This window comes from Anser cygnoides, chromosome Z (assembly GCF_040182565.1).
Source record: "Anser cygnoides isolate HZ-2024a breed goose chromosome Z, Taihu_goose_T2T_genome, whole genome shotgun sequence".
Lineage (NCBI taxonomy): Eukaryota > Metazoa > Chordata > Aves > Anseriformes > Anatidae > Anser > Anser cygnoides.
In genome coordinates, this window is record NC_089912.1 from 70,333,961 (window position 1) to 70,361,781 (window position 27,821).

A 27,821-nucleotide genomic window follows, 5' to 3' on the forward strand; every position below is an offset into this window, starting at 1 on the left:
GGTTCTGGTGGACAAAAAGCTCGACATGAGCCAGCAGTGTGTGCCTGCAGCCCAGAAGGCCAACTGCGTCCTGGGCTGCACCAACAGAGGGGTGGGCAGCAGGTGGAGGGAGGGGATTGTGCCCCTCTGCTCTGCCTTGTGAGGCCCCACCTGCAGTGCTGCATCCTGGTCTGGGGCCCCCAGCATGAGAAGGGTGTGGGGCTGTTAGAGCGGGTCCAGAGGAGGGCCACAAAGATGCTCAGACAGCTGAAGCACCTCTCCTGTGAGGACCACTGGTCTCATTGAGGGGAGACCTCTCTGAAGCCTTTCAATACTTAGAAGGAGCTTACAAAAAAGATGGAAAGCAACTTTTTACATGGGCAGATATGACAAGGGGAAGCGGTTTAAAAGAAGGGAGGTTTAGATCAGATGTTAGAAGGAATCTTCACTATGAGGGTGGTGAAGCACTGGAACAGGTTGTCTGGAGAAGCTGTGGATGCCCCATCCCTGGAGGTGTTCAAGACCAGGTCGGATGGGGCACTGGGCAACTTAATGCAGTGGGTGGCATCCCTGCGCATGGCAGCGAGATTGGAACTAGGTGATCTTTAAGGTCTCTTCCTACCCAAGCGATTCTAGATGATATGGAAGATCCTTAGGTCTCTTAAAACAGAGAGCAGAATTTAATGTATATTTCAATTTCCAAGCCCATCACAGAGATTTGTCTTCATAGAATAAATAAAACCACTTTAAATGTGTTTTCATATCTTGTGCGTTATAAAAATAAAAAATAACACTATCTCAGATGCTGAAACTCACCCTGCATAGTTAGACTCCACTTCAGCTGTTACATTACCCTGGAAAAATACCAGTTTTTTCCCCCCATTGACACAGGAAATGGAATAGGTTCTTAACTTACATGTCTAAGTAAGAAAGGATTAATCGCAGTATGTGCATTTAGGAAAGAACTACCTGGACATTTTCCTTTGCCAATTTCTACATAGAAGGTTATAGATCTGAGTAAAGGCAGTATGGTGGTCAAGCAGATGAAGAGGTTAGAAGAGCTGTGGGTGTTCCATGTTAAAGGTTATTCATACAGACAAAATGAATTCTGATTTCACTTTTCTAAGGCAACACACAAATTCAGTCTCCACTTTTATAGTTTCTTTGTTAAGTTTATTGGAATTATTTCTAAGTACAATATTGCTGTTTCATACTTATATTCTCCTTATTGCATATATATTAAACATACAGGAGAAGATATTTCATTTTCTGTATACATCTTACTGCTCAGGCAAAACAATAAAACAGTCAAGTGAGCACAGAGTATAAAATCAGAGAGTAAAATAAGGCAAGCATGATAAAAGCAGTAGGCTCAGTAGTCTTTTAATAGAAAAATATATTTTGCTGTCAAATTTCCTCTGAAACTCTTAACAAACATTGCAAAAGAGAAAAAATTAACTTAACTATGGTAAACAAATTCTTTCCTTCAAGGCACTGTTGCAGAACTCTTAATGTCAACTTGAAAATAATTCAGCAAGTCAGCTGATGGAAATACTACCCTACTAATGAAAAATAATACAATCTTTATTTTCTTAAATGGAAGGTTGATTGACGAACAAACCAGACAATGTCTTTAAGAAAAAAAAAGTCATTATTTTGGCTAAGATGGAACAAACATTAGAAGTTTGAAGTCTTATAAAGTTCAACAAAAACAGGCTCAGTCAGTTGTCAACAATAAATTTAGACAATTCAAAGACCACTTTGGTAAAAAGTTGTAAGCCTTTGAACTTTGATTATCTTATTTCATACATAGTTCAATGCATTCTATATGTGCATGTTCTGGAAGAGAAAATAATAGGACTGCAGAACTACTTGAAACTAGTGAAGTTTTCCAGGATCAACTTTCTTTCTTTTAGAATTAGAAAGTTTATTTCCAATTTTAGTTGCTCAGTCAACAGTTTTAAATACACGTCAGAATATAAACCTTGTTTTCTTTGGCTGAAAAACAATTACACAAGTGCACACAAATGAAGATTTTGGTATCAACATTAATACTGATGGCTTTTTTCCTCTCTTTCTCAGGATTGTACAGACCTACAGCTAATAGCTTAATTATCCTGGCCCACTATTAGGTAATTCCTAGGTCTCGGTCCTTAGGAACTACTCATATGGTTTTATGCAAGTTCACAATCTAGTAAATTTGTCCAGGATTTGTACAACTTAACTAGGAATCTGGTCTTGCAGCTGCTCTGGATGTACAGGAAGTGGAGGGATTTTCAGTGAATAGGTCAAAGCATTAGGAACTTTAGGAACATTAATTTTTTTTGTTGGTATGGAGTTTGCTTACTAGAATTAGAACTGTGGATCCTTACACTTGGATTTAACTGCTGTGTTTGAAGGAAATAACCTAAGAACTATTTTTGGCTCTGATTTGGTATCTTTTGGCTTGAATGAGATGAAAAAACTCTTTGCCTAGAATTACTTTTTTTTTTAATGGCCTTTTTTTGTTTTGTCAAATGCGATGTTTGCATAATAAAAGAGATACGAAAAACAACTGCAGTAGGAACATCTTGAATATATACAACACGGGTTAACTATTTCTCATGAGATATGTATTTATAGATCCTTAAAGATTCTTTCATGGTATCAAAACTAAAAAAGGTAGTTTTGCCTTTAGAGTTATACCAGTTACTTATGCCAATTATTTAATAGCTGTTTTTTATTATTCCCCTCTGTAGGGGAATAGACCTAAAAGGTCTGAACCAAGGCAGACGTGAAGAATAAGCCTACTTACCAACCCAAAAAATATCAAGTCCCTTGGAAACAGAGCAAGCAGAACATGCTGGCAGCAGGTCAAGATCAAACTACAATTTCAGCAGACAGTTTGACTCTAATACAGTGCTGATAGGAGGAACACATCATAGATCTAAGGTACACAGTTCAGGTTCTCTGGTTCCTGCCTCCTGTCACTGCAGCCCTTGTTTACTAAGGCAAAACACTATTCATGTAACATGCCTATGGGTGGCCAAGACCTCATACCACAATTTTAAGATCATGTAGGAATGCTAACTGAAGGCAGAAATAAGTTGTTCCAGTTTCTGATTAGAAGTCCCCTGTTCCCTCCCCACCTTATAGTATGCTTTTTTGGACTGTACCTAGCTTCGTTGTAGTTACAAAGAATTCTGCTTTATTCAGAATCCAATTCATGGACCTATAAGTAAGCTTACTTTTTTTACTACTGCATTTCCTACAAAAATCCATATTCTATAACAAATGATAAACTTAAAATTATGTTTCAAACTATCAATATACAGAAGTAGTTATTTTTAACCTGCAAACATTTACTTACTATAGCAAAAAAAAAAATGCTGTTATATCAATAAGAAATTCATATAAAAACCTGTAAATGCATTGTCTTTTATAGTGCATAGAAACTCCAAGGCAAAATATAATAAACATAGTATCTTATCAAGGGAAATCTTTGTCAGTATTCAGCCCTTACAGTCAATCATTTCATGTTTATATACTTCCCATTGTTTTTTATTCAAGCTTTAACCTTTATTTGTTAAAGCTGCTAAATAAATGTGAAAAAGTAGCAACAAAGTACAGATCAGACTACCTTTTGTTCATTTCTAACAAAACAGCCAATGCTAGCCTTTACTTTTTCTGTCTTCAAAAAGAAATGGCCACTTGAGGCAATGCAATTTATATTTTTTTTCTTTTCACTTGACTAGGGAGTTTGCAAATGCTGCCTGCTTTTTTCCTTACATTTTTGTTGGGAGAAGAAATGCTTTTGGAGAGTCCACTTTTTCCTGTCCACAAAAGAAAAGATATTCTATTTTTTCTTTTGGATTAGAAAAAAAAAAAAAAAAGGCTAGTAATGCAATCAACCGTTTTTCTATTAGTTGCCTGTTCTTCCATTAGTTGCACATTTTCAGTTGCTGAATATATAATGTAATTAATTGGTGTATTTATTATGGCAGCTAACTCTTCAACAACAACAGCACAATTTAAGCAGTGCCACAATTCTGTGTGTGAACAGAACTAGTGGTACTCATGCTGCTTTACTTTATTACCCTAGAATTTTTAGTTGTTCAACACCTTTGCTGTTCTCTGATAAGAGTTTGTCAAGCAACACCATAAGCAAAAGCAAGTAGAAATACTAATTGCACAGTATATGTTAAGAACCACATAGGTGAATTTCTTAAAATTTCTGTGTTCTGTATAAAGTATAGTCAGAACTGGTTCTGCATATCTCATACATCCTGTGGTCTACATTTGTGCAAGTGTAGGGAATTATTTCAATTTTATTTTGGTATGATACTGTACCCCCATTGCTTCTTCCATCTATTCTGAAATAGTGACAAAACACCCAGTCTGCACAGTATTCAAGTGCTTAGCCTATATGGAAATAGTTTGGCACCACAGCCATATGGCAGGACATCTTAAAAGAAATTCTTAAGTACTCAAAACATACCTATATTTCCTTCTGATTTAAATAAAGCTAAGCAAAAGTTATAATGAAGACATTTTCCTGTTCACTGGAAGTTGCGAAACTGTTGATGTTTCATTTAAAGTCATGATAAAGATTTCCCTTTGACCATTTCTTTGGTAAAAATGGTTGTATGTCACGTTTGCTTTATATGCTAGTAAAAGGCATTTTCTTTGGTGGAAATACATTTTTGATCTTGCAAGTCCAGCTTTCTAACAAGCCTTCAATATCCACTTTTTGATAATAAGCCCATTCTATATTACCTGTTCATTCAATAAAAGCAAGCATAGTTCTAATTTATGACAAAATTAAACAGATCAGTCACAAAACAATACGAAATCTGACCACATACAAACTGCCTTTTAGTAAATGACAAACATCAATGTTACAGACACCAAGAGTCTATATGCAGTATATTAGAATTCATTATCTGTATAAAATGAGTCATTTCACAGCTATTTTAAAAGCATCATATTTCTCACAAGTGTAGAAGAGTCTATGTAGAAGCACGGTTGATGTTTAAAATGCATAGCTGCATATATCTTCTGTAGCTTTGTGATGATTTCCGCTTCTGTAGGCTTAATCTCCTGAATTAAAAGAACAAACACATTACGACATCAATTCTATTATTTTGCTGTGTAATATTTTTCTATGTTTGTTTGAAATAAAGCTGCATTCCAGTTTATATTTAACAAAGTATTTGAGTGGTACATTTCATGAGGGGCTAGGTAAATAATGAAACCCGATTTGGAGATGTGAATCCTTAATGATTCAGTGGGAGTCATATGCCACAACTATGGAAATGGGTGCTTAGATCCCAAATGGGTTAAGTCCATGGGAGCCTAAGTCACAGCAATCAACAAGCACAATAACATGCAAGAAATGGAGACAACATACTCTTGGAAAGCATTTGTTCTTGTTTGTTTTCTGATTTGTTATTCTCTTTATACGATCTTTGCCTCACGCTATTCTCATTCTGGTCTTTAAAACAATGGACATGGAAATGTTCTTCCCTGAGGCAGGTGACTTGTGAGAAGGAAAAAGACAGTACCAGCAGTGACACAAACGCAAAGTCACTCAAAGCTCTCATCATGAGATGATAGATCAGGGTGCCAGATGTAGAGGGAATGATAAAGGGGAAGCAGCTGGAGTGTGTAGGATTGGTCCTCAGCTGACAGATCTTCTGACAAGCATTTCCAGCTGGCCTATGCAGAAGCTTGTAATTAAACTACAAAAAGGACAGAATCTAGGAAGTTAGTTCATTATATAGCTTCCACAGGGGCACACATCCTCTGCTTTCTTCTACCACTAGTCCCTTCAGTCACTATCTATTAAGCTCTGTCTTTCCTGAACTCCTATAATGCTTTGCTTCACATCTCTGGTACTGTCACATTCCCCATTTTGAGTTCCACTCTTGCTATTGCATCCTTCCTCTATTAATCCCACAAACATCTAAAATTCCAGCTTGAAAGATTCATCAACAACCCTTCTGCATCTCAGCACCTACCCTGAAATTCACAGAAATGTTTCATGATCAGGAGGCAAGCAATTAAGGAGGTTAATCAGGGTCCTAGTTTAAGGCCTGCATGGGTGAATGGAACTACTAAACCACAATGACAGCATTCAGCTACAAAGTTTTGGACTCACTATCTTGCTGACATCAAACAATTAATGACAATATGTTGTTCCATCTAAATGGGAATTCTGTTACTATGTTGCCCCCACATTTAAAAAAAAACACAAACATTTGGGATGGCACAGTGGATTTCTTTATTATCCTTGTATTAGGGTACTCCAGAAAAAAAAAAAAAAAGTAAACTTTGGTCTATGGATTTTGTCTTTTACTTACCTTTCTAGTAACCAGATTAAACTTTCCTGTGTCTAGTGCTACTGTTTTCCACACCGTTGCTTTCTTCTGATTTACTGTAAGAAAGAGGATAAATTTCAAAGCTCAACTTCAAAATGCAGGATGAGCATAGTCATCCCAAGATTCAGACTGCATCTGAGATGTATTTGGGTTATAAGAAAAAATAAGATTATACAAAACTGAAGCAACTGAAATACTTACAATAAATAAATAAGTAAAGAGTCTTTCAGCCAAGTAGTGACGGTTCAAGTCAATCACTTTCAAAAACAACCCACCAAGTTCTGGGCAGAAGGGATATCATTGCAGTGATAGTATTCCCAGAACTGCTATGCTATCATTTCATTCAGTTCTTTTAAATTTGTATATAAAGTGAATGACCACATAAACAATACAGAAACAATACACAGGATAACATCCTCAGTACAACTAATTATATTACACTGGTCACAATCAAGACTTATGCTAGATTTGAATTAACAATTCCCTTGATGGAAAAAAAAAAAAAATCTATTTCTGAATCACTATCCTCCTACCTAATATATTGCTGGATGTGACATTTCAATTATAATCTCACGAACCAAGTTTAGATACATATTAGTCATCACTTGACGTAACAGACAAGAAGTGTTCCTTTGGAGCCATTCTCTGTGGTACACAAATTTATCTTCTAAGCAACCAGTAGTTGAAATAACTTTCAATTATTAGAATCAGACAAGTAGTACATAGGTTAATAGATTTTCCTTATATGTGGTTATCTTATGAGATAGAGCTGTGAATTAAAGATCAAGGAGCTGATCAAAAACTATGGCATCACAAAACATCCTGCATTTCATCCAACATGAAAACTTACTACTTTAGTGCACTATATTGTGTTACCGTCCTACTGTAATACAGTTTCAGCACATTTATAAGAAGCATGGCTGAGCAACAAAGGCAATTATTCAATTTTCAGCCCAAGACAAATCCCCAAACATTCAGCAGTATAATAGCACACTATATTCCCAAGACAAATCCCCACTTCATAGTATAATTAAATTACAGCTTTAAAGCTGTTTAGATAAGGCGAAAAGCACTAAAATGTATTTTCAGCTAGCACTGAAAAAAGAATGGGAGAGTGAACACAGTGCACAGAAACAAAGAAGGTCACTGCAGCAAAAATTCAAAAAGGGAGAAGCACTATTCAGAGGAACAAGAACAGCAGATCCACGGTAGTAGGGAAAAAGTCCTTGAGGGAAAGGAAAATGGGAGCAGACTGCAACACATCTAAAGAGAAAAAGGAACTGCTGGACATCTTGGAAGAAAAAAGCAAAATTAACAGGACAAATACAACGTCTGGGCTTCAAGGGACAAGGGAAGGAAGAGAAGTAAAATTTAGGTGAACTACCCTTTAAAAGCACATCATCCCAAGGTATGGTGAACCACCAACCCTCTAACAGAACAGCAGCAGAAGTGCCTGCAGCTGCCCCTTTGATTCCAGCAAGGCAGTGGATCCAGTGTCCAGGGAGCCCAAGCCCTCTGAACAGTGAAGGGTTGCTCCTGAAGATGGAGCTAACAAGACAGCTGACAACACCAGCCCCCAACACCCAGCCACTACAAACTTACAGGGTGCCTAGAACAATCACGGTTTTGACTGCATGCAAATTAGAGAAACATTAACACTGACAAAACAGAAATATGTCAGAAAAAAATTTCAAAGCCTCTTCTGAAAAGTTTCCACTTGCATGTGTTTTTCCTTGTAGAATGGGTTTAGAATGAGGAGATATTTTCAATTTTCTTTTGTTAGGAAACTATCTTCCAAACACCAAAATTAAGTGCCAGGTAGAAAACAGCATTCTGCAATCTGGAATTACGAAGTCTTAAGAAAGGGAATAAACTGTACTTTAGCATTCATTAACCCTTACCAATTAGAATAACAACTAGTATGAAAAAGTATTGAAATGTAATATATAAATTCCTTACTTACAGTTGCTCAATTTGGTCAAATTCTTTTTCAACTTCTGCATAACAGGAAAAGGTAAAACAGAATTATATAACATCTTACTTGACTGCAGACACTGGAAAAGTTATTCTATTTTTAATTATATAATTAATTCCATGCACAAGCAAAACCAAATATTGTGAGTTTTTTTTTCTTAAGTTTCTAATTGTTCCTCTCTCCAGTGGAAATACTTGCAAATCTGTTAATAAACTTACTTTGATCAAATTCTATTAATGTGATTTTATATATAATATATAACATGATACACATTAATGTATATACATATAAATATATAGATAAAATATGTGCATACCTATGCATGCAATACCCACATATATAATACATATACACAATTATACATCAAGTCTTGTTTCATCTTGCACATCTAGTTTGGCTCCTCTATGTGCCTTTGGTTCAGCAACCAGGATCACTGAATTTTGTTTTAATATCTACTTTTTACCTACTACTTGCAGTTGCTTCCATTCCCAGACATTCTCCAAACAGGTATAACAAAAATTAATTTGGAAGCAAGGGGAAAAAATATTAAGGACTGTACCAAATCATTTATGAGGAGCTATTTCAGATTGAAAGAAATTCATACTTGAATTCAAGATTCATGGAAAAGATTAAAAATTCATAAGTACTTTTTTTCCTAAAACATTGCATTATTTTATCAGAAAGCACACAGACTAAGTCACACTGAACTTGTATGTGAAGCAGTATAGGTCATATTCAACATTTGTTTGTAATGTCAATGGAAAACTAGGAAAGACTAAAAAAAGCCTACCTGCACGTTTCTCTCTCCTTTTCGAATATATCTCAAAAAGGAAAATAACAGCTACTAATACAACAACTTCAGCCACTATTGCTAGAAAGGGCTTGAGTGGCACCATGAGTGACAGAACTTTAAGCTTCAGTTTTCCTTTACTTTTTCCTAGTTCAAAAGCAGCTTCACACCAGTATACACCATCATCTTTACTGGTGAGGTTCAGTATCTTCAGTTGGGTTACGTTGGGAAATACTCTATTTATTACATACTTGTCCAACAGCAAAGAGTCATTAATGGCAATCTGAAAATAAAAAAATTAGAAGTCGTATTAATACAATGAGAAAGTGTTTAATCAAATTACTTGTAACAGTTATAGCATCTCTATAGAGAGAGATGTAAAATTAATTAAGAATATGTGGCATTTATGAGGTATAATTAGTCCACCTTAAATGGAAGAATTTATCTTAGCTGGCCACCATGGGTTCCCTTTATATTTAGTGAACAAAAATATGCACTGTTAGGGAGCAAGTTGCCTGACTTGCTTTAGTCAATTAATTTAAGATCACATTAAAGGTATACTTGACTCTACAGACTCTCCCACTGACAAGCCTTAGGTGTCAGGATCCGATGCCCAGGTTTCACCACAGCACAAATCATATGACTTCAGTCAGGCTGAGCTGGGAATGCTGCTTTGCTGGCATAGTCTCGCAAGTCAACACTTCTCTCCAGCAGTACTCAGTCTACTTATTTACTTCCCCACTGTTGATAGAGTTTCCCCCAGAAAAGGATTAAACCAAAGTGCCTGTGCTCCTCAGGCTAATGGGGAACCTGAATGGTGGGAAACTGCTGATCTAGGCTCTCAAGGCAGGAGCTGAAGTGAGAAGATTATTTCAGCTCCTTCGGAATCAATTTGCACAGCACTGTCCACCATAGGATGACTTCCTTCAGGTCCATTTTTTAAAAAGGTCTTATTGGCTAGGAAATGGGAACATGCTTGTAAAGACAAGTAGAAAAAGAATGGAGACATTCCTGTTCTCCCTTAAGTTTCCAAAACCTTACATGGCTAAAAAAAATCATCCTGCTATGGTAAGATTCTTTGGTATCAGACAGTAAGATTTGATAAATGTAACCATCATTAATATATTTTTTATTATTATTTATTTTTAAAAGGTACCGCAAGACTCACCTGATTTGATTTACTAGTTTACTCTGGACTGTAGGAGTATAGCAGGGACTTTTTGTACAATATTTATTTTCCAAGCCAGAACACAAACACTACATTTCTGTAATAATGAACACTTCTAAATATCGCATAAATGCCTTTTTTTTTTTTATTCCCCCTCCCTCAATGTACAGAGATTCACATTAACTTTGATGGAAATGCAGTCTGTAGTGCCTGAAGTGATTATATATTCCAGAGTGTCTGTACTTTTTTTTGCCACTTTGTTTTTCTTGGCTGACAGATGGGAATCTTACCTGTTCGCTTCCATTGGTCATATACCAGGTCCAAGAAATGGGAGTATAACCAGGACTTTTACAAACCAGCACAGCTGCATCTCCTTCATAAGTGATTACAGGTTTGTCTTTTACGTCAATTTTCGGTACTAAGAACAGGTAGAAAAAAGTTCATGAAGTGAGAACTATAGGTTTATACTACAAAAAGACAAAATATATTTAGATACATATTCATAGTAGTCTATTCATTTTATTTCCCTTTGAATAACAAACATATAGTTATACCATTTACCACATGACTAATGAAAAGTTATTTCATGCTGATATTCCAAATATAGAATTTCTACAGAAGACTATAGAAATACTGTTCTTAGTTTATATATAATCATAAAAGTTGCCAACTTGTATTGAAAACTAAGTGATAATTAGTCCGTGGTGATTTCTACCCTTGTCCATTTCCTCTTACCCTCCTTGACAGCTGGGAGCTAGGTTTCATTTTTAGTACACTAGAAAGTTACAAAAGCTTTTCTGCAATTTCACTCAATTTGCAAACTGTCAGACTTCTATTCCAGCTGTAATGCTACCAAGTAATGGCATCAAGCAAGTTCTGCATGCAGATCTTTTTGTGTATAACTGAAAGGATCTTTTTAGATTGAGGGAGTTTTATAGTTGTAAATATTTTCTTAACTAAAGAAAAAACAATTTTGGGGTATATGCCAGTAAAAAGGACTTTTCATCCAACCTTGCTAAGCACAGAACATGGCCACAAGAAACAAGTTATCAGGTTCCAACTTTGGAGCTATTTGTCCTTGCTATTGCAACTGCAAATACCCTGCAGCCTTCCAAGAGCAGAAGCCCACAAAGGACTTTTGAATATGTTGAGGCATTGCACAGAGATAGAGCTGAGCAAATATATCATGGTAGACTAAGGATTTCTCCTTCCCCCTCCTTTCCCTCGTTCTTTTAATGTTTACTAGCATGTTTTCCTTTTATTTCATTTTCATTTGTTAAGTTTCATTGCTCTCTTAAGTATAGATGCAGTAAGTCTTTTAAATGCTATTGGTCACACAAGAAAAAACATGCCAGGAATTTGCTTTCAGCAGTTATGACAGAATGACTTGACAGCATACTTGAAAGAGTAGTGTCAGAATATCTTCACCTCTTTCACTAAAAGATACAACTTCACTAATAACTACTACCACCTCCTCTGCAATTTATACATGATGGAAAAAAAGCAAGTTGGAAAAAAAAAAAAGCAGAGAACATGCCAAAGCAAATACAAAAACCCTTGTAGACAGCCCAACAAATTTCCATAGCAGTCAAAAAGACCTTGGCCATGCTGATCAGTCTCAAAGCACAATCGTAGACTTAAACAGCAACACATGTGACCACCTCAGATATGATTAAGGACATGAATGTCCATCATGCATTCTGGGATCTGGCTCTCCAACAGAGCAGTTTATTTTGCATGCAGGGATTGTATTCTTTGTACTCCCAGATTTTTTGTATTCAAATCACCCAGAATGTGGTCACAAAACACTGCTGCTACAGACAAACAAAAAAACCCCACATGGTTGGAGATTAATAGATGGGTGACCCTGTCAGTATTTATATCAGTTTTCCACACTGTTTTAAAGAATAGGTTTGTTTCACAGTGTATGTACCTGGACAGCTGCTGAAGCAAGCAGAATCCATGAACAAATGGCAAGTCTAAATTACTGAAGACTATGATTTGTTAATCTAGCCATTAATATAGCCTTTGTTACAACACTTCATACTAGTTTTAAAATACCCATGAAGAGTCACCATGTTTAATAATCTGAACTTCCTATAAGGCTTCTCAAAACATTACAGTTTCCTGCAGACCTGCATAAGAATTTAACTCCTCTCAAAGTCTTCAGGGTTATTCCAAGCCAGGAGGGGAGTGGTGACAGAAGAAGAAACACATCCAACAGTGCCTAGCAGCTGAGTGGAAAAGCTATCGGCATTAGTCACAGCAGTGATGACTTCAGCCATTTTGTCTAGGCCAACACATTACCCATCTCTTGCTGTTTGAGAATTATTCTCACTGCATTATTGACTAGAAGATTCAAGGATTTCTTTCCTGTTGCCTACACTCTTGCATTAATCATGTGACGTGTTGTGCCAGCACTTTTATGGCATCAGAAGTGGCAGCATTCAACTGCTGTGAGGCAATTCTCCCACCTCCTTGTAATAAATCAACCAATCCTATGCACTGTGTTTTGGAAAAGATTACTTCCCTGTTGATGTATTCTTGCCTCTACTGAAATTGTTATCTTACACTTTCAAAAGAATAAGGCTTCCCTTACCTTTTTTAATCTTACAAACTTTGGTGGCCATTGAACTAAATCTTACCTACGCATTGATAAGGAAAGTATACAATAATTTTCAGAAAAAAAGAGGTTCAAATAAACTACAACTTTGTCTTTCCACAGAACTGCAAGGTAGTCTCCCCTGGTTGAAAGCTTTAAAGCAAGTAACAACATCATTATGCAAAACCTGAATGTTCATGAGAGTTTCCCCGAAGTCGTATGACCAGATACCATGCTGAACAAAGCCAGCTTGCAGCACTGAGTATTACACAGCCTTGCTGGTCAGATCAGTTGAAGTTAGGGTAGTTATTTAAGAGTCAAGAGTTTTTAGGAGCCCGTGTTCAGTTAGAATCTCTCCTAGTTCACAGAGTCTCAGGAGCTTTCATAAATCAAATGCTTGCCATGCTCACTGCAAACTCTGGATGGTGTGTAGAGAGAATGGAAGTAAATCCCATCTGAGATGTATGCCCTCAGTACCTTGTATTTTTTTCATTTCCATGTTTTTTCATTCAACTGGATTTTACCTACAACTATCAAGGGTGAAATTATTGGAGAAGGAAGGTCTAAGTGTTCAGCTCTTCACTCTGCTGTCCAATGAAGCACACTTACTGGTTATAATACGGGTTGTTCTTAAACAATATATAATGAAAGACAAACTGAAGCATTAACTTGGTGTTACAGAAATACAACTGAATTTGTTCAAAAACCTGCCCCCATTCTGCCAATTGTTGCTACTCATGTAACACTAAATCAAAGGCCAAGTTTTCAAGTCATTGGCTGTGCTTTCTGAAGAACTGATATGAGATACCATCCAGAGAGCCTTTTCCACTCTCACCAACCTCCACCAAAAGTTATGAATATGTACTCCCTCTGGAGGGATTGGGAAGGTAGGGGAAAAATCAGTTACTCTTTTATGGGGAAAAATTAAAATCAGCTTACATACTTTTGTTTGTTATCAGGTTTTATTAAAAAAGCTTTTAGTTTTTGTTCCAAAACTTTTGCTTTCTCTCAATTCTATAGAAATTGTGTTTGATAGTCATACTCATTTAGCTTGGCCGTATTAGTGACCACTCATCAAGTTAAATTGCAATTTCCATATTATCCAGGAACCATTAATACCAGATTTCAATTGTCAGTTGAAGCAAAATATAACATAACTTGCCTTGTAAATGAAATACCACGCTGAATTTTTCTTCACCTTGCACAGTACAACTGTAACTTCCCAGCTTACTGTTATCTGAGATTGTCAATCTTAAAAAAAAAAAAAAAAGAAAAGTTTTACCATGTTGGTTTTGCTTTTTTTTTTTTTTGTCCTACAGCTGTAAATTACTGCTAATAAACATTATGAAGAAACCAGCAGAGTTTAGTAGTGGAACAGAGAACAGATACTGCTGAAACAGTAAGACCCAGGTTCAGTGCAATGTAAACCAGCACAACATTTTTAAGGAATTAGAAAAGCACATAGAGAACATAGACACCATTCTTACCCTTGTTACTCACAGGCACTCACACAGGACCAAATGTCTTTAAGTAGTATGATCCACAACTTACTGAGTTAGATGTGGCTTCACCATGAGAAATCTATAGCATATGCTACACAGGACATGAAATAATTTAAATGGTTTGATCTTTTTAAAGCCCATCCATCAATGGGTTAGTTTAGGTCCAACACAGAACAGCTTAAGAGCTGTCATCTAATAGTTTGACAGCAGAGAAGATGCTGGACTAGATTAATTTTACAGGAATTATTTTTTGTGTTTGTGTACATGGTAGCAATGTACATGTAGTAGCAGAACAGTGATAGAACATTCTCATCACATTTTCTATTATAGAAATTTTATATGGACATTACTGATGTTACGAAAACAAACCAATACAGAAATCAAGTTGAGACTACCTGGTTAAAATTAGCCCATTTACTATCGTACTTAAAAAGAAAAAAAAAATGTAAATTGTATCAGTTGAATAACAATTTTTGCATTATTTCTCGAGTTTGTGCAGAGCTGTAAAACAGTTCTGAAAACCTTAAAACCAAGCCAAATAATCTCTTCTGTAAACCTTATTCCTTCTTCTCTTTATTCTGATGATTAAGTAAAAAATTGGTCACTGATGCCATTCAAACCTCTGCAAAACAACACTGATGAGAGAATGGTAGATAACATGGTAGTAGGAAAAGAAAATGAGACCAGTTAGCAATTTCTGACTGAAATTACTACTTTGCTTACTGAACAGAATTACCAGGCCTCAAAGAACTGGGCCATTATCCTATATTCTTGTCTTGAAGAAACATTATTTATCCAGCACTAGGAGAAGAAACAGGAGATCTTCCTCCAGACTTGAGGTAACTGCAATCTTCTTTCCTTTTCTCAGCTTCAGTATGCTATTATGAGCACCGATTAATCATTGCATTCAGTTCTTTTCTACTATACACAGGCATATACGCAGCCCTAAACAAATAACGTAATAATTCATTAAAGTCAAACTGCAAAGAATGCTACTTACTGGATGCTCCAGCTATTTTCCGTTTTATTGATGTGTCCAATTGTTTCATTTCCCTTCTTCCAAGTCACTTGAAGCACTTTCGCAGAGGAATATTTATCATCCAGTTTGCATGAGAGCTCAATTCTAACTGCACTGTCCAAAGTGATATTTTTTACCACAGCAGTACCAGATTCACCTAACAGAAGTTTAAAAGTAGTATTTATATGAAAAATATCTTATTTCTTTGTTCTAAGGAAAGAAGAGATTCAAATATAGTGCTCAACATTACATGGGATTACAGGTGGTTATGTTTATTTCTTGTTATACTTTCCAGTGTGAACAAAATTACAATACCAATCAGCTTTTGACAGCAGTTCTTTTAACACATAACTAAGTTATTATACATACCCATAACAAAAACAACATAGTGACTCAATTATACAGGTAGCTTTCCTGGAAGGCTCAATATAGATTCATATTCATATCACTGAGAGAAAGACAGATTTATGATTTGATTTATTTTTGTTTTGGGTTAAATTATGAAATACTTTGTTCTTACAGGAGGTGGGATAGGGATTGGGGTAACAATGTCTGCACAGTCTAAACCTCCTTTTTGACTTGTATCTGATATTAAAAAAAAAAAAAATTTAACAACTTTGTAATGAATACATGCTTAGAGGATTAAAAGTGTATCGCTATATATGTATAGTTCGTCACAGAATCACAGAATATCCTGAGTTGGAAGGGACCCACAAGGATCACTGAGTCCCAATCCTGGTTCCACACAAGACCACCCAAAAACCAAACCATTTGTCTGCAAGCGTTGTCCAAACACATCTTGAACTCTGGCAGGCTCAGTGCCATGAGCACTGCCCTAGGGAGCCTGTCCCTGTGCCTGACCACCCTCTGGGTGCAGAACCTTTCCCTAACATCCAGCCTGACCCTCCCCTGTCCCAGCTCCATGCCGTTCCCTCGGGTCCTGTCGCTGTCCCCAGAGAGCAGAGCCCAGCGCCTGCCCCTCCGCTCCCCTCGTGAGGGAGCTGCAGGCCGCCATGAGGCCTCCCCTCAGCCTGCTCTGCTCTGGGCTGGGCAAACCAAGGGACCTCAGCCAGTCCTCATACATATTCACCTCTACACCCTTCACCACCTTTGTAGCCCTCCTTTGGGTGCTCTAATAGTGTTATATCCTCCTTATTTTGTGGAACACAAAGCTGCACACAGTACTGAAGGTGAGGCCACACCAGTGCAGAGCAGAAGAGGGCAATCACTTCCCTTGACTGGTTATATTGATGTTATATTAGTAATATCAAAAAGAGCTTGACTTGTCATTATTTATATGCATCTATGTATCAGTCAGTTGCAAATTTTTTCAATGCTGTAAAATTATGGTTATTGTCCTGCTGCCAGTGAAGTTGTTAAAATCCACAACCTTATTATTGCTGGATCCGGCCTTTAATGCTATAGCTGCTCAGCTTGAAACCAAACCATTTTCAAACCTATTTATGGCTGCCTCCTATTAACAAGCCACTGGAACTGTAAATGTCAATTTGAAAACACTGCAATGTAGTAGAAAAAGTAACTGTCCTTTGGCTTTTAACCAGATGCATGAGCCTGAAGTATGTATAAGCAGAAAGCAGGTTTCAACAGCAAAGTTATCTTCTTCAATCCATATAAAGAAACAGCATTTTATGAAAGAAAAAAAAAAATCACCTCTGACTTTGTACTCATCAGCACTGACATTTTATTTCATAACTGGACTTTTCTTTCATGCCTTCTAGATACAGCTGAGGTTAGCCTATCTAATACTCTGTGAAAATTCATTCTGGACCTCACCTCAACCATAGGCCCACCCTGTAGTACTTGACAGTCAAAAAAAGTGTACTTGGATTTCACACCTTGAGTCCTTTCTCAGAGAAAGGGAAGTTTTAAAGTACACCTCCGACTTGCTAATGAAAATCACACCTGAAAAGCACAAAAGCCTGGCTGAGGTGGAACCACCAGATACTCCCAAAGAATATTTAAACTCTTTTGGGTCTGGCAGAGACGTTTTCAGCTTACAGAACAGCGTGCCCAGAACTTCAAGTCCCAACTGAAAAATTACAGCTCTGTTGAACTGGAGTTAAACTCAAGAGGTACAACACATCCATCTTACACAGCAGAGCCATAATCAGTGCAACTCATTTATTAGATCCATTTATTAAACTCAGTAAGTAAGCCAAGCATAACTCACCTTGGCTGTTTATGATCAAAGTAATTTTGCAAATGGAATTAGTTTCACAGTAGTGAAGTTTTACAGTCAGGCTAATCACAGTGGGTAAAAATAGAAAGGGTACCTTTTGAGATTCATTATTCTAAAATTAAATCCATACTTGAAATGAATGGAACATGAAAACCCTATGCTGTTGAAGATTAGCCATTAGGAAGGATGCTACCTAGGGCATCTGCACCGAGAATACTTGTACCAGAGCAAGAAACAGACACTATCTTATTAACTACCTCATTTTATATTAGAAGAAAATAATGCTGTAAGAAAATACAGCATAAATGTTATGTGACTATCCTTAAAATACCATACCAGTATTTTGCACAGGAGTTCTAATTGATCTCTTTTTCGATTCTAAGTAATTCCTGTTAGATCAGTTTTTTTATTTAACCAAAAAAATAGTTATAACTTCTTCTTTGGCAACCAGGAACTTCGCATCTACCTTAGGAGGGGGTTTGCCTTGTCTTTTCTCTGTGCTCTAACTCTTGCGATGCTGAGAAGCTGGCTAGCACCTGTTGGGTAAGAAACACTGCACCTTATGTTGTCTCTTCAAGTGGATTCACCAGAAGAAAGAAAACGTCACTTGATTTGTGGGGGGGAAAAATGATAGCTATGCATTGTTTTACTTATAGTGTTAATATAATACTCAGAGTTTCATTCTCCACTGCAAAATAATTATTAGAAAACAATAGTAAATAATGCAACTAATTAATTCATTTTTTCTCTAAATGACCTCATCACTTGCCCGTTCAGTTGCTGTGAATGGCTTACTTCAGTAAAAAGCTACCATCATATATACTCCTAAAACAAACAGAAAATACTGCATGCAATCATACATATTTGTAACATAACTGGAAGAGAACATACTCACCGGAAAGGAGTACCTCATATTCCACATAAAAGCCATTAGATGTGTTCAACTTGGTGTCCTGCTTGAACTCCAGCGTGTTAAGATCCGGACCTAGAAGGTTGTGGGGAAAATGAAGTGGTATGTTATGATACTATAAAGGTAGTCATACAGCAATATGGTATTGCATTTGTTTCTTACAGCAATCTTTCAGGAAAAAAAAAAAACTTTGCCAAAGCTGACTCCTATGGAGATCCATTCATACAGTTTGTGTTAGTAGCCACAATCTTTAAGTAGCAGGGTCGTATGGCCATTTTTGTAATAATTATGCCATTTTAGAATATGGTTTCTACCTTTTATATAATGCTTTAATTGTGAATTTCAGAATACTCCAAAAAGGGCACAACTATATATTTCACAGCCTAATTCAAAGAGTCATTTTTATATGTGTCCGTTTCCTAAGAAGACGTGGATCCTAGACCTGTATGGTACTACAGCAAAGTTAAACAGGGCTTGGAAAAGTAATAAACATCGGAAAAACAGAAAGAGAATACAGAAGGACAGAACAGTTATTCCTGATACCACCACAATTTAACAGCCACAAAGCTAGAGGTAGACCATCTTCTCCAGATACTACTACACTGAATCTAGACGCAAGAATGCTCTGGGCTCCAGTGGAACATGGTCAGAGTTCTGCACTACTTCACAAGACTCCTGTTATACTCAAGGGAATTTGCTTCCCCACATAAAGTGCATCAATACATACTATAATCTACCTTACTAGAAGTGTAGCCCCTTCCTTTTCGGGGCAAAAATGACATTTAAAAGGGATTAGATGGCTAGCAATATGCCTCTTATGCCTCTTCTGTAGGGCTAAGAGACTACATACTGCTAAGGGACTACATTTACAAATCTACAAAACTTGAGACAGCTGTCAGGTAGGCAACTGTGGGATTAGACTGTTTATGCTTACCACTATACTTCTGCTCTTCACATTTCAAGACCAGAGCAATGAAGTAAATTAATAAAGCTGCAGCTTTAACAGCAGATTCAGACCAGCTAAGGAAACATCACCCTTCCACATCTACATAAATAATTGTTTCATTGGTTCTGTACACAAGTTCCCAGTAAACAAGTTCCCAGTAAACTGAAGTGCGCGCTCTGGGAAAATGCAGTGGAAATTACACTTAAAGGAAAGGTCAATTCAATACAATTACAGCAATCTTCCATTTTTTCAGTTTCCGGATCCTTTCTGTACAGCTTTAAACAGAACTTGTACAGTCTTGATTTCATCAAACTTTTTAACTTGGTAATTACCAATAATATAATTCCTCCATAATTACTTGATAAATTAAAACAAAAACAACAACAAAAAAAACCACAGACATGGCAGAACCTTGGGGTAACTGAAATTTAGAAAGAATAAGACATCTGATTGTTTTTACCAGGTGTAGATGCCTCAGGTCCAAGCGTCAAGTGATCTGAAATGCTGCCGCCCCAAGTTTGCCGGTTCACAGTTCGTGCAGTTGTCATGGGCTCTGAAAGGTTTAAAAACAAAGCTGTTAGATATTGACTTTATTATCTTTAAATTTCAGTGACAAAAAAAATAAAAATCCACATGTTAAATAAAATACACTATGTATTTTAAGCCATGTGTTTTACATACTCGCGAAGTAGTTTTAGTCTCAGTTTTTGTTTACATAATTTAAGATGAATTATAATTTTAGGTTGAATCTGCCTAATCGTACAGCATTGCAGGAGGAAATGATTCCAGGTTTTGTAGAAGGAAAGATACTTCATTATCTCTCCTGTCTATGCATTGAGAAGGTTCCCAAGTGTTCCCCTTCGGAGTCTGGAAGAGAAAACTGGGCTACAGCTTCTCTAAGCACTGGGTGGCAGAGTTTATCACTGTGCAGTAGAAATCTCATCTCTGAAAGCCTAAACATCCTCAAGGTATTTCTTCTTTCCTTTTGCTGCATAAAATAATGATTTTAAAGGTAAGGTTTAAAAATCAAACACACACACGCCTCTCAGCTATAGCTGCTGCCAGAATCTGGTTGTGCTGAAGGAAGTCCCTGCTAGTGGTTTGCATCTTGTGTGTCTCTGAGCAAATGTAAGCAGAAGTACCACATGCCTTCAAACTGCTTGCCCATTCTGTAAAGCAAGTTTGTTTTGTTTTTTTTTCACCATGTCAGGGTGTCAACTCACAACCTGAGGAATGTTATGCCACAGGCAATTAGCCTTATGCCTGGGCTGTGCCATCTGTGCTTTCACACCTTCCCTCATGCTTCAGTCAGTTTAAAGAAACAATAAACCTATATATTAAGGTGGACAATGTGGAAGCACTTAAGGCTAGTTCATTTGGTAGCTGTTGACAGTAGAGTGTTATTGTCAATCCTGACTACTAGTCCAAAATTAGCTTTTTTTTAAGCAACCAAATTATGAAACTGTCTCCTAGTACTAGACAGAAAGTCCTCTTTCTCCGAACAGGAGTGCAAGCAAGCATCAATCTCTGTCTAAAGTAGAAACAAATAAGTTCAAAAGTTTACACCTGAAATAAGACATGAAGGCTGAAGAAGGTCTGGGAATAATTTTCTTTGTGTGTGTTCAAATGCTGTGACAGCATGCCAAGGTTGTTCTTGATCACCCGAGTTTATGTGAGCCTACTATATGCATCACCTGGTTCATTTCTGAAATCCTTCAAGGTGATGGATAACAACTACCATACAAACTGGCACTGGTACTTTCCGAATCTATCTCAAAAAAAAAAAAAAAAATCATAAAATGGCTTGCACACTGATAGATTTCTCATATTGTCTTTCTTCCTCAAACTGCCTATCAAATGAGCATAGTCAGGTAAGGTCACATTATGCAAAATACCTTATGTACTTTACTTCATGTATAGGTGTGTGTCTGCATGTGCACGCAGAATTATTAAATCCATTAGACATTGCACTTACTCCAGTTCTCACACACATTTTGCTAAAAAAGCACTAAAGTTGAACATCAGGGAACTAGCACTATCTTCAAAGATAGAAGAGTGGTTAGAATAACTTGTCAGAACTTGCTATGAGTTCACGTATAAATACACCTAGCCCAAGTTTGATTTGTGTTAATCAGCAAGAGCTTTTGTGCACTGCTTAACTCCCGCTGCTCTTATCTGAGGTAGGAATAAACAATCATCAGTTTCTTCTCCAGTATGGAACACACTAATCCCAATCACAACCACAATTAGGGTCCCCAAATAAAAGCAAATAAAGGGCAGGGTCCACAGAAGGTTAGGACACATAGATAATTAGATAGATGAAGGTAAAATGATTCTGTGATGTTATTGCACATCTCACTAATACAAGAGCCAAGTCTTCACATGAAAAATTGTCAAGTGTTAAGTGCTAGAACAGAACTTCCTGCAATGTTTCTAGTTTGGGAATTGTCACTTCTCTAGGGTCATTGTCTGATTTTACGGCAATTTCACAGAACTGTCAGCTTTTTCCACAGTCCTTGAGATGCTTATGATGCTTACATTTTTGAAGTGGCTTGAAAAGGCCTAGACAATGCATTTGCTTCTTTTTCTTCTGAAGAATGTTACAAAAGGATTAATTAGTCTGAAAGTGTAAACTCTACACACAGTAAGGTAGGATCACTGGGAAAAAAGTATAATAACTCTAGATATAGTGAAATAAAATAATTACCAGGAGATGATTTAAGTCCAGTTGGCATCCGAGTCAAAGAGTTCTCTTGAGTCTGATTGGCATCCTGTGGTGTCACAGCTAGATCTAAAAACAAAAAGGCTTTAAAGAAGCTTTATTCTCTCACAACTGAGTAAGAAATATCTAGTTCATGAACAGAATTCAAAGAGAGCCTCCCCACTACCATTGTTTTGTTGACTTCTGAGCATAAACAGACAAAATGCCAAAAACTTACTTTTAATTAGTTGACTTTCGCTTATTTTAGGCAAGAGAGCTTGAAGAGGCTTTATCTCTTACTTGACCTTTCTAATTACCTGATGGAGAGTTTTGTGTTCAGATCTTTTCCTGTAATCAGCTTTTAGTCAGACCACTCTTCTCAGCTATTCTTCAGAAATTTCAGCAGACTAGTAAGCTTTATAACCAGCACTCAAGACCCATCTTGTCTGTAGGCTTAGCTTATGGCAGCAGATAATACTTATACTAGTTGATTATTTTTAAACAGATTGGCAGATTCAGCAATACAGTAACAAATCCATTACAACCTTGCATACGTGTACCTTGTGACAGAGTGAACCACTACGTTACCTTCAACTATCACTTTGATGAGCAAAAGAAAAGCTACCTGCGTCACCCTACACCGACTTCACTAAGTAATGCTAATCACTATTTCCGATTTCCCCAACACCAGCACAAGTCTGATTTGGTTCTTACAATACATTTTTTGTAAGACTCAGGCAAAACTCCAGAGTTTTGCTTTACATTCCTTACTGAAGAAAGGACAGCAGGGGAAGAGGGAAAAATTTTTAAATTGCTTAGTTTTAGTATGCTGCTGTGTGACTACTCTGTTGTGAATTCAAGGTCCCTGGAAAACTTACAAAAACAGAGATGCTTGCAGCTTACTTTCTGTTCCCACATTTGGATGGCAGAACTAACTAGCTTAAAATAAAGATTATCTTCACATGATTAGATATCTCAGGACATATTCCATTGCCATAGCAGTAGAATGTGCTCTTCCTTATACTCAGAGGAACCTCACATCAGTAGCTTTTAAGTGATTTGGCTAACTGTTACAAAGCTGTGTTTGTAGCCAGGGAAAGAAGGGCATATACACTGTGTTTTGCAGTTTTAAGTACAGACAGAAGGGGTAATAATCTCTACTAGATATTCAAGAGAGTATCAAGCATGGAATGAAAAGTGAAGAGCTACATCAGTTTGAACACATTCAGACTTGTAGAGAGCCACGTGCTTTCAGCAGCAGGTGAAATTCCATACTGCTAGTTTCCTACACCTGAACAATGCTACTAACATTCCTATGCTATTTCAGTACTACAATCACAGACAGCCTACAGGCTTTCCCAGTGGCATCTCCAGCATACAACCACTGTAAACTGCATCGGAATCATGCCTGGCCCGCACTATCTGCTCTCTCAATCTGCCCATCATACTTCAACCAGTTTGGATCAAGATTATAATAAGGTAGTTGAAGAGTATAATTTAAAATGAAGCATCTGTGGTTCTTCACAACTGGCATTTTATTTTTCATAGTTAATTAGTGCACTGGTCCCACAGCCAAAAGTGCCCCTCTGCCCTTCACCCAAAGCACTTAAGAAATACAGAAATCTGTTCAGACTGAGTACCTGCTGCCTTATGACCCAGCTGTGTGAAAGCCAAGTCTGCTTTACAGAGGTGATGAGAGGGAGGGGTATTATGTTCCTGATATTAAGGCTAAGGTTGAAGGTCCATGAATTTTATATCTCTACAGCATCTTGAGGCATTCTGAGGGAGTCATGGTGTCATGGATCACCTGATTCTGGGTCAGCTTAGTAGACATAGCACCTGCATAGTAATTAAAATCCCCCAAGATGATAAATTTAAAAGGCGCCACTGCCAAGCTCTACAGCACCTCTGTTATCATTCTGCAACAAAGCCAAATAACCTGCAACATGGTTTGCATACTAATAGGATTCTCATCTTGGCTGTCCTCCTTGATTAACATACCAAGTGAAAGCAGTCGAGGAGTGTTATTTCTGGTCACCATTGATTCTACATCTGTCCATACATAAAACTGCATGGCATGGAGGTACCACCGCACCTCACCCTTTCATATGCATCCTGCTGAATAGCATAGGTTATGGAGATGACCCACTACTGCATGACCAGTGTGATCAAGAGAGGCAGTGATGTAAGCATATCCAGTGGAATAACTTCTCAAACTATTGACTCAGGGCTGAAATGCCTTAGCCTATAATTGATTTGCATTAGCTTTAATCAATAATGAGGACTGCTCAGTTCTTCTTGCCCTACACAGAAAGGGCAGGCGAATATGAGGACACCAATATATTTTTCCACCGTCCCTGCTGTAGACAATATTTGGGAGATAAAGCATGATGTATACCATACTTGTAATCACCACAGAAATTTCAGGCTTTTTAATCTATTTGCTCACTTTGAGTTCTACAAACAGCCTGGCCCACTTAAATGTCTTCACTAAAATGCAGCAGAGAAAAATGGTTAAACAGGGAAAGAATAAGATACAATTTGGTATAATTTAGCATCATTAATTTAATGTTTATTATCCATGGATTTAATACCCATTATTTCTTGTGGAAATGCATTCAGCAGTTTCCAAGACTGGCAGCCGGAATCTCCCAGTGGCACTAGAAAGGAAAAAGCTGCAGTCTGAGCTCTCATGAAGCACTGGAGAATCCAAACAAAGGGCTTCCAAATGCCCCATGAAAAGCCCTGCCTTCAGGGCAAACCAGAAAACAAGAACATGGAAGCAGAGTCTAAGAAAACAGGTGTATCCACCACTCACAGAGCTCCTTGGTACCTTTAGGGGCAGAAGCTAGCAGATGAGATGTGGGGGGTTTGCTTTTCCTAAAGGAATCTGGCAGCATGTGCTCCAACTAACCCAGGCAACTGAAACAGCATCCAAGTGAAGCAGCAAGCTCTGAAGAACTCTACGTCTTGACACTTAGCAATTAGAGATTACCCTAAACTCAGTACAGAATAAAAGTGATGGTTAAAATTTTTCAAAGCAATTAAATTTATCAGGACTGAAAGACAAAAGTAACAGAATAATAAAAATCTCCACTCAAGTTACTTATCTCAAAATAACATCTAGGAGGCCTTTTGGCATCAGCCTGACCAGCTGCAGGGGGATATCTCACCAAACTTGCTGCAACTCAGTCATTGTGCATGTGGTACTCCCTCCATTTGCTTTTGCTGCAAACATTTATTTTGATTGAAGACTGCTGAAGTTGCACATCTCCAGAACATACTGTTTTCTGGACTTCACCAAAAGGCAGTGTTAGTACACCTGCTTCCAAGGTTGCAAGAACTTCACTTTGGAGCACCTGTGCAGATAGTCCCTATGCTTGAAAGAATAAAGCACTATTTCCCTGTACTTAAGACAATATGCAAATCATAGTATGAAGCCTTTCTACTTACTTAAGTTGCGTTTCTTAAATGTTTTCATATTTATATGAAGTCTGAGAAACAATAACCTCACTTTATAAATACAGAGGGTAAAACAGGCTAAAGTCACTGTTTCATTTCTGATGTCTGCTCAAAACCAGATATGATATCTACTACTTTAGAAAGACGGTAGATTTGCAGAAATTACCTACTAGAGTGTTTTTGTTTTGTTTTTGCCAGAAGAGGATTTCATTTCACTGATGGCTTTATGTAAGTTTAGAATTTTTTCAGTCACCATTAGGTACAGGTTCTGGTAGTAAAAGTCATCAAAAAATAAGTGTCATCTGGCCAGGTTGCCATACCATGACTCACAGGTTCCTACAAATATTATGCCATGTACAGTCACAAAACTTTTTGATAACTGAGATCCTGTTAAAAAGGTCTTCTAATTTATGTGTGTACATAAATACACATATTTTACACAAGCTTTGAGAACTGCAAGACGTTTTCTCTCCTACACTGTTTTCTTGTGAAACTACTACAAATTTTAAGATTATCACCATGGAGGAATCTGCATAGATCTCCTCTCAGTGTTGGAGTGATTAACAGAGGAACCAAGAAATGTACAACTACTTACTCATATACTACATATGGAAAATGCAGCTAAAGCATTAATGACGTTCACGTAACATGCAGAACTGCCAGCCTTGGCAAGATGTGCTCAAACAACTGCATCCTCTATGGCAAATACCAGAAATCTGGTATTTCCATCCATTACCCTTCTGTGGCACTCTGCCAGGCTTTAAAAAACAGTGATCAATAGTAGAAATCCACTAATTTTAGAAGTAAGCTCATGTTTCCTTAGAAGTGTCTGGCCTGCTCTTGGACTACTGAAAAACACCAGAGAAAGCACACATCCCAGCACATTCAGGTCCCTTTTTATGAATATTTTAAAAGCAGCATTTAAAGGTCCTAGGTAAGAATCCTCCAAGAGGCATTTTTCAGACCCTGACAGGGGTCTGAACATACTAATGTTTGACTAAATTAGCTTACCTGCTTCAGACTCAGAGGGACTCGGGGGGTTTCAGGACTTTAATGCCCTATTTGTTAAAAATATGGCAGCCACCACGCGCTATGCCTCAACCTCCCTGCCCTAGCCTCGTGAACTAATAAATCCTCCCATCTGCGAGGCAGAAGGCAGGCAGGGTGGAGGATCTGGAGCCACCAGACACAGCCGGGCACCAGACCATCACCCTTTCCTGCGGGCGACCCCACTTGCCACCAGGCCCGGGCACTTGTCCCAAGTCGGTTTCTGAGGGGCTGGGTGAGGCAAACCGGTGTGCCGGGGGAAAGCTTCGACGCCCGAGGGGGGCTGACGGAAGGACGAACCTCATCGCCGGGCCGAGGGGCACCTCCTGGGCACGCCACCGGCTCAGCCCGGCGGCGGCAGGATCCCGGAGGGATGCTCCGCGGGCCGTGGGACTGGGTGCGAGGCGGCGCTCCCGGAGCCCTTCACCCAGCCCACCCCGAGCCCGGCGCCGGCCGGCGAGAGGAGGGAGCGCTTACCTGCGGGGCTCCCTCCCGGGAGGCTGAGGCAGAGGCAGAGCAGAAGCAGCAGCCGCCCCGGGCGGCTCCCGGAGAAGCGTGCATGCACGGTGGGCGCAGGCATGGTGGGCGCCCCGCCGCCGGGATCCTCCGGCCACCCGCCCTCCCTCCGCGCTCCGCTCTGCGCCGCGCCCCGCCGCAGCCGCTGGCCCAGCCCCGCGCTACCGCCCTGCTGGGGAAGCCTGGAGCGGGCCGCAGAGCCTCTGAGGTGGGGGGGGGGGGGGGGGGGGAGGCGGCTGCCGCAAATGCGACAGGAGCCTAAATAAAAAATAAATAAATAAATAAATAAAAATAATAATTAAAAAAAAAAAGCCCACAACGCCACGAGCACGGCAAACGTCAGGCGGCGGCTGACCTCAGGACACGCCGCCGGCGGGGCGTCAGTGGCCCCGCTCGGGCTTTATGCGGAGCCGCGACGGCGGGGGTGGGAGCGGGGGACAGCCGGAGGGGGCTGCCGGCCCACCGCGGCCTCGGCGGCGGCCTGAGGAGCTGCCCGAGCCCTCTCGGGGGTTGGCCGGCGTCGTGGTGTTGGCCGAAAGGGGGCTGCTGCCGCCGGACCACCTCTGCCTGAACGGAGTTGTGAGGCAGCTGGCTCCAGTAAGGTTTCCTGAGAGAAGATTACCTAGCGAAGAGCACGGCCTTTCTC

The 27,821-nt window shown here is 38.6% G+C and overlaps 1 protein-coding gene across 4 annotated transcripts; it reads right to left on the reverse strand.

The window, feature by feature from the left end:
- Positions 1–1,130: 1,130 nt before the first annotated feature.
- On the reverse strand, positions 1,131–27,821 carry EMB (embigin). Of its 4 annotated transcripts, none has more exons than XM_066989085.1 (11): positions 27,798–27,821; positions 22,157–22,240; positions 19,910–20,002; positions 18,489–18,578; positions 15,376–15,550; positions 14,036–14,124; positions 10,562–10,689; positions 9,104–9,386; positions 8,302–8,335; positions 6,321–6,394; positions 1,131–5,058 (listed from the first exon to the last, which is right to left on the reverse strand). In XM_066989085.1, exons 2-10 carry the CDS (start codon positions 22,182–22,184, stop codon positions 6,337–6,339), a joined length of 978 nt encoding a protein of 325 aa, XP_066845186.1. In that variant the 5' UTR covers positions 22,185–22,240; positions 27,798–27,821; the 3' UTR covers positions 1,131–5,058; positions 6,321–6,336. The 4 variants fall into 4 exon arrangements, with proteins under 4 accessions (XP_066845186.1, XP_047907002.1, XP_066845185.1 ...); XM_048051045.2 differs by lacking the exon at positions 27,798–27,821 and adding an exon at positions 27,137–27,373; XM_066989084.1 differs by lacking the exon at positions 27,798–27,821 and adding an exon at positions 26,960–27,063.

Excerpts from the sequence above, each read along its gene's own strand:
- EMB (XM_048051045.2), bottom strand. The coding sequence starts at position 27,239 with ATGCCTGCGCCCACCGTGCATGCACGCTTCTCCGGGAGCCGCCCGGGG. Across the intron at positions 22,241-27,136 it reads CCCGGGAGGGAGCCCCGCAG|ATCTAGCTGTGACACCACAG; the intron begins GTAAGCGCTCCC and ends TTTTGTTTTTAG. Across the intron at positions 15,551-18,488 it reads ATATGAGGTACTCCTTTCCG|GTGAATCTGGTACTGCTGTG; the intron begins GTGAGTATGTTC and ends AACTTCTGTTAG.